The 10884-nt window shown below is 41.6% G+C and overlaps 1 protein-coding gene across 1 annotated transcript in view; it reads right to left on the minus strand.

The window, feature by feature from the left end:
• LOC145393870 (glutamate receptor 1-like) overlaps window positions 1–7633 on the minus strand; it is a 45357-nt gene extending 37724 nt beyond the window's left edge. Inside the window, exon 1 of the mRNA XM_080267936.1 lies at window positions 7583–7633. Coding sequence (XP_080124062.1) covers window positions 7583–7633 — 51 coding nt within the window. The remainder of the gene's footprint in view (window positions 1–7582) is intronic.
• Window positions 7634–10884: the final 3251 nt, after the last annotated feature.

The raw sequence follows: 10884 nt of genomic DNA on the forward strand, positions 1-10884 counted from the left end.
ATCAGGCAAGCAAGCAGTCTGATGGACCAAAGTAGTAACGCTGAAGAGAAAATAACAGGTAAATGAAATGGTGAGAAATTACCAAGATGAGATACAAAGTACGTATGCTGAAATGGTGAAAGTACAGAATGATTTAGATGCAAGGGTAGAAGAAAAAGTGTAAGAAAGGAAGTGAAACAAGTTGTAAAGAATAACCCAAAACTAGTTAGGAAGCTGTAGCTAGAGATGAACAAATCCACAGTAATCAGTGGCATAGGTGAAGAAATTAAAAATAGAATCTCAAAGGACAAAAAGGAGATGGAAAATATAATGAACATACTGCAGCAAATATCAGAGGATATCTGTTAGAAAGATATAGAAGAATATAAAAGACTAGGGAAATATGAGAGAAGTAAGCCAAGGCCCCTGAAAGTAACATTCCAGAGTGCAAACACTGTAGAGGAAATATTTAAAAATGCCAACAAACTGTTGGAAAAAAAGGAATTCAAAAAAGTCTGGATAAAATGATGCCTATCTCAAGAGGAATTGGGTACACTAAAGGGGAAGAGGAAGGAAGCAAAAACAAAATATGAGGAAAGATCAGAGGAAGAGAATTTTTTTTCTTACAAAGTAATTGGATTGCAGATAAGAAAGTGATACTTAACCAGAAGGGAATAAAAGAAAGGAAGGTAGTATACTCAAGTTATGGCAAGTATGTAAACAAGATGATTAAGTTGATGCACTCAGATGTAGATGGAATGGTATCTAAATTATTAGAGATGAAAGATTATATATACCAAAGAAAAGGAACCACATATTATTTGCCTAACTGAAACAAAATTAACCCCAAGGATATCAAACGGTACCCTAAACTTAGAAGAATACAATATATGGAGAAGAGATAGGAATTTAAAAAGAGGAGGAGGAATCATGTTAACAAAGAAAAAACTACAAGTCAAAGAAATAGAACTAGATATACCCTCACAAGTAGAACTGATTGCAGTAGAGATTACTACATCTAAAGGGAAATTACTTGTGGCAAATTTATATATGCCACCCAAAACAAACACTTGGGAAAGAGGCGATTATGAAGACATGGCAGAGAGTACAGTTCAAAGTTTAAGAGCATTACTACATAGAATGGAAGAGAAATCTGAGAGAATCATATTAACTGGAGATTTCAATACAAATATAAACTGGAATACTCTAGATGTAAGAAACCATGAAAGCTGTTGGGACCAAAAGCTCCTGGACCTTGTGCAGAAGTTTTTCCTAACAACATGTCAAGGAAATCATCGGAAAAAGGAGACCTGATGATCCATCAGTACTAGATCTTATATTTACTAGGCAAGAAAATGATATTGATAATATAATGTATCACCCTCCATTCAGCAAAAGCGACCATGCAATGTTAAATTGCAACTTCAGGATTGCATATGACATAGTTAACAGTAATGAGAGTTACAAAAAGAGCCTAACCTGTAAAAAGGGCAACTACCATGACCTAAAAAAGTACTTCTTAGATTGGGAAAAAGAGCTTAGAGGACAAAATTTAAATGTTGTATATAGATAACTCTGTGAACTTTATGAAATAGGAGTCCAAAATTACATCCCACAGCACAAAGAAGCAGAAAAGAAAGTAAAGAAATGGTTTAATACAGAATGTAAAAAGTCTAAAGAAAAAAAGATGCTTGTTGTGCAGGAGATACAGAAGACACAATGATGAGAGGACATATATCTATACAAAGGCAAGAAATGATTATTCAAGGATAAGGAGAGAAGTCCAAAGACAGTTTCAGGAAGACATTGTAAATAAAAGTAGTGATCAACCGAAGCTTTTTTACAGCTACATCCACAGCAAAACCAAGGTTGGCATCATCTGTATACAAGAGAAGGATATTTGTGAAACATTAAATAAAAATTTCCAGTCGGTTTTTATAGAAGAAAGTAATTTTGAGAGAGATGATATGGAACAAGCTTGCCCACACATATTGCCAGATATACAAATATCAGAAAAAGAAATACAGGAGTTAAGTAAATTAGACAAAGGAAAAGCAAATGGTCCGGACGAAATCTCATGTTGGGTGCTACATGAATGTGTAGAAGAGTTAAGTAGACCAATATATTTAATATTCAAGGAATCCTTGGGTCAAGGTAAACTAACTGATATTTGGAAGAAAGCAAACATTGTTCCCCTATTCAAGAAACGTGATATACAAAATCCACTCAACTACCGACCAGTATCACTAACCAGTATTGTGAGATATTAGAAAAGCTGAAAAGAGAAGTTTGGGTAAACCATCTAGAACACAGTATGATAACAGAAAGCCAGTTTGGTTTTAGAAAGGGAAAATCATGTGTTACTAATCTATTAAGCTACTGTGATAGAGTTGCAGAAACATTACAGAAAAGAGATGGATGGGTGGACAGTATCTATCTAGATTTCAAGAAAGCATTTGACAGAGAACCGCACCAAAGACTTATGGATTTGTACCATCAAGGAGGAATCCAAGGCAACCTGTACTGTTGGATGCAAGATTTTCTCAGAAAAAGGGAAATGTGAACAGTACTACGGGGAAATTACTCAGCATGGAGGGAAGTAACTAGTGGAGCCACAGGGCTCAGTGCTGGCACCAATGATGTTTTTTGTGTATATAAATGACACAGACAGTAACACTGGAAATGCAAGCTATCTAAATATGTTTGCTGACGATGCAATAATACAAAGGAGCATTCCTAACATAGACTCTTGTAGAAAGCTACAAGAAGAATAAAATAAACTTCATGAATGGAGCGATAAATGGCAAATGGAATTCAGTGTGCACAGGTTTCATGTAATTAAGTTTGGTAAAAGTGGAAAAAGACCAGATTGGGATTATAAGTTAGGAAGTAAAACCTTACACATATCAGAAAGAGAAAAGGACCTAGGAGTGATTATCAATAACGGGCTATCTCCGGATACCACATCAGTGAGAAGGTACAGGACATGTATACACTGCTTGCTAATATGAGAATAACATTCACATACATAAATGAAGACATGCTGAGAAAGATAACATCATTCATCAGACCAACCCTGAAGACATGCTGAGAAAGATAACATCATTCATCAGACCAACCCTGGAGTATGCATCAGTAGTCTGAAATCCTCTTCTCAAGAAACACATAGAGAAGATTGAAAAAGTTCAAAGGGCCGCCACAAGATGGGTACCAAGCTTAAGGGATCTAAGCTATGAAGAAAGACTAGAAAAACTGAATCTGCCAACACTACAGGAGAGAAGGAAAAGAGGAGACATGATTATGCTATATAAATGTGTCTCAGGGAAAGAGAAAATAGGCATAAATAGTGTATAACCTATGGGGAAACATCAGCAAGAGGACACTGCAAAAAACTGCATAAAAAGAGAGGTGATAAAGACGTAAGGAAATTCAGTTTCCCAAATAGGGAAATTGATTAGTGGAATCCACTACCAAATGAAATAGTGTGTGCCAAAACAATTCATAAATTTAGGGATATATATGATAAAAGTGATTTTATACATGGGACAATATGAGCTTGACACATTCCTGTTGAGATATAATTAGATAAGAACAATTAGGTAATAACACACACACACACACACACACACACACACACGGAGTGGTATCGCCCAGGAATTTTCTAATGGTATCCGACATTTTTTTTTTTTTTATGCGAGGAAGAAGGAACCAAGGCTAAGCCCACAAAACAGTTCCTTCCAAGAAAAAAAAAACAATACTATCTGTCTATCTTTCTATAGTCCGACGCCCTAATCCCGCAAAGGAAACGCCTCCAAGTCGCTCTGTCACCACCATTTGACTACCCTCCACCCAACTCACTCCCCCCTCCCTCATATACCTCTCAACTCCATCCCTCCACCTCATCCTCGGTCTTCCCCTCCCTCTCCCTCCCTCCACCTCACCTACATACACCCTCTTAGCCAGTCCTTCATTCTTCATTCTCTCCACATGTCCAAACCACCTCAGTGTATTTCTCCCAATCTGCTCAACCACATCCACATCCACTCCACAACGTTCCTTCACTTCTTCATTCGTCAACCTGTCCCTCCATGTCACTCCACATGCTCCGCTCAAGTAACTCATTTCCAATGCTCTCACTCTTGACTTGTTCCCCTCTTGCAAGGTCCATGCCTCGCTTCCATACGTCAGGGTAGGGATCACAATACTATCATGCAGTGACTTCTTCCATACTCACCTCCGTATTTCTCATCATTGCTTTCAGTAAACCAACAACCTTGCTTCCCTGATGCACCCTTGCAAGCACTTCATCCCCCAAAGTTCCATCCTTACTCATCACACTACCCAAGTACTTGAATGCACTCATATTCTCTATAACCTCACCATCCAACCTCATTGTGCATTCTGTGACTTCATTCCTCTCAAACACCATAACTTTACTCATGTTTACATTAACTTTCAGATTCCTCTTCCTACACACTGTCCTAAATCCCTCCACCAAACCTTGCAACTCCCATTCATCTTCACGCAACAATACTGTATCATCAGCAAACAGCAACACCGGAATCATCCAAATCTCACCCTCATTCATTAGAGCCACCCCCCACATCCACTGCCTTACCTTGCACCTCCTTTACAACCCCATCCATGTACTGTATATATTAAACAGCAATGGAGACATCACACAACCCTGTTTCAGTCCCACATTGAGATCAAAGAACTCAGCTCACCATCCACTCACACCTTAGCCCTAGCTCCTGCGTACATACTCTTCACAGCACTAAACAATTTCCCCTCCACTCCACATACCTTGCCTATCTATTCTGTCATAAACTTTCTCCAAGTCCACTATGGCAGTATATACTTTCTTTCCCTTCTGTAGATACTTCTCCACTAAATAGAACAAATATCTGATCTACACACCTTTTTCCCTTCCTAAATCCCCCTTGTTCTTCTCCAACTAGCTCCTCTGTCATATGCCTAACCCTACCAGTGAGTATTCTACCATATATTTTTCCAGACACACTAAGAAGGGAAATACCCCTATGGTTACCACATACTTCTCTCGCCCCTTTTCCTTTGTATAAAGGAACAATTATCCCCTGATTTCCATTCCTCTGGAACCCTTCCCTCTTCCTAAGCCAATCTACACAACTTCCATATCCACTCCACAGCAGTCTCACCCCCAGACCTCAGCATTTCACCACACACTCCATCAATTCCTGGGTCCTTTCCCATCTTGATCTTCTTCATTGCTTCCATTATTCCGGCCTACTGATCTCTTCCTCCTCTCATCTCTTTTTCTCCCAGCCATTCCCCAACCACATATATTCGCACTGCTCTCACTCTACATTCAACAAATCCTCAAAATGCTCCTTCCATCTCCTCAATTTCTCACTCTTCTCCACCAACAATCTATTATTCCTGTCTTTCACTCCCTTATTATTTTCTCTTTCATACTGCCTTACTTTCTTTACCTCCTTCCAAAACAATTTTATCTTTCACTCTCCTATTTTTTCTCCTTTCACACTGCTTTACTTTCCTTACCTCCTTCCAAAACAATTTCTTTCCCTCCATTTCACACTCAGATTCCTCTCAGACTCTTTCATCCACTTTCTTCTTACTCTCCTTCACCAGTATCTTCACCTCCCTTCTCCTGCTCACATATACCTCTCTCTTCTCTCTCTCATCTTCTCTCCTACCTCTACTTGCTAGCCATTCACTGTATTCCTTCTTCTTTTGTTCCACAGCTCGTTTCACCTCATCAATCCACCTTGCTGTCCCTTGCATGCCCCTGCATCTCCTCCCACACCACAAACCAGCTCACACGCTGCGCCTATCTCTTCTGTGAATATATTACATACTCCTTCCACCCCTTCCATCTGCTCTAACTCATACCTTTCCAATCTTTCTTCCACTATGCTCTTATACTCTGCCATTTTCTCACTATCTTGCAACTTCTCCACTCTTCTCACAGGAGCTGTTCCCTCCTGTTGTTCCCTTCTGTCTCTTCAACCATTTTCTTTGCAGCTTTACCTTGGTCATCACTAATTGATGGTCCGAGATTCCATTCCCCCACCCTTTCCACACTCTTGCATCCAACACTTGTCTTCTTATTCGCTCATCCACACACATGTAGTCTATCATTGCCTTTCATTCAACAAGGTCACCGTCCATCCTCCTCATTACTCTCCATGTATACCTGTGGATCATCTTATGCCGAAAGTAGGTGTTCACTATTGCCAACCCATTACCAGCACAGATGTCCACCAAAGCATTACCATTCTCATCTACTTCAGCTGGCACACCCCACTGACCAACCACTCCATCCACTCGTACATTCTGAACTTTGCCATTCATGTCTCCAATCAAAAACACTCTCGCTCCTGTCAAATTTGTCCATACATGCTTCTGCACTCACCCAAAACTCATCTTTCACTCTTGCCACTTGGTCCTGTGTCAGCGCATACGCTCATACAATCGCCCACGCTTGTGTACCTACTTTCATCCTCACCCATACAATCCTTGCACCCGCTGTTCCATACTCTCTTGAAACAGAAAAAAAAATTACGAACATGCAGGTGAACCGCAAAACAGCAAACTTGGACTGCCAAGCCTCTTAAAAATTAGCCCAAAACTAACCAAAAGAACACAAAACAAGAACCAGACAGGCATGTGAAACTCCTGACACATACGATAACCTGATCAGCTTGAAAATGGGGCTGGGCATTGAACAGAGCATGCTAAAAATGGGGGGGAGGGGGGAAGAGCAAACCTTGAGGGCTGCCGGAGGCAGGCATAACTAAGACTGGTGCATGAATGATCACACATGAGTGGAGTGCTTTTGTCAAGCTGCTCACTAAAATGTCCATACAAACCCAGCAGACAGGCTATCAGTGGCCCTGAATGAAGATTATCGTGCTTATGATGTATTTCAACCAAACACAATAAGCTATACACTTCTCTTAAGCTCTGATTGTAAAACAATCCTCCAGTCACCAGTTAAAATGCATATAAGGTGCCTAAAGTGGCTTCAATCCTCTTCCTGTATAGATGTCTCCAGAGAAGGAAGAGGAGGTGGAAAAATTACAACCTTTTCTACACAAGTGATAGCTACTGTAGAGAACTGAGAGGTGGGATCCACAAGTAAAAATCTTTTTTGGTTTACCATTAGTAAATAAATTTATATTACCCATGGTTTTAAATACTTATTAATCTCATGTACAACAAGGTAGTGTTAACAATTAAGAGGATGAGATCAAACAGTGGAAGTGCTTTTGGTCCAGTTCCAGTGAATATACTTATATTATCCTGAATGTAAATACTAACTCTTATGTACTGCATAATCTTTTGTTACAGATGAGAGCAGAACATGTGAAGTAATGGAAGAACTGGTGGTAAACTTTTGCTGCAACGATCCTGTCGACTCAGAACTTTAGTACAGTGGGCTTGCCTACTGCGTGAGCTCAGAGTGCGCGAATCGCATTGTGCGTGAGTGACCAAAAACCTTGAATGTGCGAGTTTACCTCACAGAATGCAAGGTAGAGGCAAGGAGTGGCTCGTTAACGCCATTTTCCATTAATATGCGACCCCCCCCACACACAACGCGTCCATCATCACGTGTCGTGATGTTGATGCGCAGATATTCCCGGGGCATTCTACTGTGCAGCTTGGGGTAGGAGGCGGCGGGTGCACCATTACAGACAAGGCTCGTGCACAGTGTGGATCTGCTCTCTGCAGCTAACCTGTCGTGTACAACGTGTGGCTTTTTTTTTTTGCTCCATCCTGAACTGTACCTTCTCTGCACCATGCCTCCAGCCCCAAGAGTTAAGAAGCTTTTCATGCACGCAACCAGGTTGGAGATTATCAAGATGAAGGAGGAGGGACAAGGGAACACAGTTATCGGGAAAGCCATGGGACTGGCTGAAACTACAGTTAAGACTGTTTGGAAGAACCGCGATGCCAACAGGGCACTTGTGAAGACGTATGGTGCATCTGAGCTTGACGTCCGTTCCCAGGTGGGAAATTGTGCGATGATACTTATGGAACTGTATCTTGCCACGTACAATATGAGGAAGGAGAAGGAAGGTGTACCACTGAATGGCAGATTTATTCAGAACTAAGCCCAGCTCATTTACAAGGCAGCATTTCGCAAGTTATCTGTGAACAAACCATTCAAGGCATTGGTAGGATGGCTGCACCATTTTTTGAAATGCAAGGAACTCCGTCACATCAAACTGTCCATTGAACGTGCCTCAGCTGACGAGCTGGCCACGAGAGAGTATCCTACGGTATTTAGAGCGCTTGTTGAAGAAGGACAGAACACCAAGGACCAGATCTACAACGTCGACGAAACATCGTTATACTACAAGGCCATGCCCAAATCGACTTACATCGCTTAAAAACAGAAAGAAGCCCCTGTTGGCAAGCTCCAGAAGTGTAAGATGATGGTAATGTTCACTGTAAACCTGTCTGGGAGCCACAAGATGAGACCAGTTGTTGTATACACAGCTTCACACCCAAGGTGCTACAAAAACCTCACGAACATGGACGCAAGTGGCATGTACTGGAACAAGTCTGCAAATGGTTGGATGATCGGGAACATTATGTCAGACTGGTTAACAAAGCACTACGTCCCCGATGTTAGGGCCAAGTGTCGGGAACTTGGCATTCCATTTAAGATGCTCCTTGTGCTGGACAGTGTACCAACTCACCCTCCATACCTAGAAGATCTGCACAAGGATTGTCGTGTTGTGTTTCTGCCGCCCCGGACGACATCACTCATGCAGCCGCTGGATCAAGAACTGATAGCCATTATGAAGCACTTCTGCCACAAGCAAGTGTATGACCAGCTCTTACACAAGAGGAGCTTCATGCCCTACAAGAAGATTACAACGAAGACCTCGATGAGGCACCTGCTCCCGTACCATCTCTGCCAGCAGCTATATCCCAACCCACCACAGGTGACCTGGCTGTTGAGGCATTTTGGCATCGTTTCACAGTGAAGGACGCAGTTGACTTTCTCCTAGAAGCATGGCACCAGATTACACCTGCAATGGTTAACCATGCATGGCGACTGCTCATGCCTCACTTATGCACGACCCACGAGACGGCCATTCAACCACTGGTCGAAGTTGAGGCAGCAACACTGACAGCGCACAAGCTGTACCAGGTTTCGAGGACACTACGTTGGCGGACATACAGGAAGTGCTCACTGCTAATGAGAAACAGACTCCTGAGGAAGTCTTGCAACGGATAGACGAGGCTGATGCAGAGCCCAATTCCAGGCAGAGTCAAGTTGAGCAGCCTAATGTGATGGAGGGGAGGACAGAGCTGTGTATGTCAAGAATAAGCAAGATCCTTGCTGCTGTGGATAAGCTCAAGGAAGAGGTGAAGGAACAGGAAGTCAGCAACCTAAGAATGAAGGAGGTTCTCGTTAGTATCGACAGTCTTCCATTTCTGCACAGACAGGCACAGGCAAGAAATAAACAGGAGAAGACAGACACTCATAATAAGTTACACACAGCAGGCTCAAGTTAGTGAAACTGAGGAACCAGTTACGTCGTCTGATCCTGTTCCTGTTGAGGATGAAGAGGATGCAATGTCAGATGTGTCAGCATTGGACTTCGAGGGGTTTATGGCCGAAGTGAGTTAGAGGCTCCTGGGGAAGGTTGTCAGGAGAAGTCTGTGGAGGGAAGTGTTGGTGCGGCAGGAGGTGCGGTCGGAGGTGCGGCATTGTAAGTGTTGCCGCGCCTCAGAACCCTCTTTCTTTAAGTCCATCAGGCCTGTTGTCTACTGTTGTTAAGGTGACTTCCCATATTTTTGTTATTGTAGCTATATCTGTAGTACAATGTCTGAAAAATTTTACATTTATTATGTCTCTAAGGGCCAAAAAATGTCCAGGTATGAGGGGGTACTGCCCATGTGTTATGTTTCCCATTAGATTATGTGTTCTCAGTGAGTGATTTCACACTGCACGAGGACAAGGACCTCCCAACCTCTCGCGCACTGTGTGAGCCCACTGTATTGTATTTCTCTAGAGAATTGTTGCCCCTGTCACTGTACAGTTGGTTGTATGATATTATTTTTTATGAAGATATAAACGTAGTATTACTGTACTATTGTGTAGTACCTGTTGCCCCTCGCATGCATTTTTGGCCGTGTGATACTGCTTATTTAAGCAGATATGTACATGGAACTCTAGTGTTACTATTGTGTAGGGCTTCTTGCATCTCCCAGGGTTGCATTCCTAGTTGCAGCTTTATACCACCTCTTTCTTAGCAGTTTATCTTAGATATTACAACCTTGCATTGACTTGGATGTTGTTATTTTTACACTGACATAACTTGCATCACAAACATACAAGAAGAAACTGTGGTGTTATGTGTTGAATAAATTGCAAAGGAAGAGGTGTTACAAAATCACTCGTGCCACTTGGAATACAACTCTCACTGTGTTTCTAGTTATGTGAGGTTAGGTATTTTTAGAGATATTACACATGCATATCATCTCCTTACCATTTGTTATTGCCATAAGAACACAGGCATTAATGTAAACTCTTATGTCATAGTTTCTACCCACACACACTGGTTGTGTTATACAGTTAAGGTATTTACGGATATTATATACTGTATACATGTAATTGCTAAAGAGTCACACTGTCGTGAACATCTGCGAAGATTGAGAAGCCCATACTGGCAGGCGAAAAAATGTATATTCAGAAAGCTTTGGTATCTGCTATCATCCTCTTCATTGAAACTGCAGACCAAGATTGATACACTAGTTGCCAAAACTGTTTGGAAATTTAGTCTGCCAGTGGGGGTTTCTCAATTATATATACACACAAACTCCGCAGCATGTTTGTTATTGTTTTAAGAGCATGCGTAAACTCGTAAGTCATGATTTCTG

Source organism: Coenobita brevimanus, chromosome 1 (genome assembly GCF_032717465.1).
Source record: "Coenobita brevimanus isolate Jiangsu-jjx chromosome 1, ASM3271746v2, whole genome shotgun sequence".
NCBI classification, from domain to species: domain Eukaryota; kingdom Metazoa; phylum Arthropoda; class Malacostraca; order Decapoda; family Coenobitidae; genus Coenobita; species Coenobita brevimanus.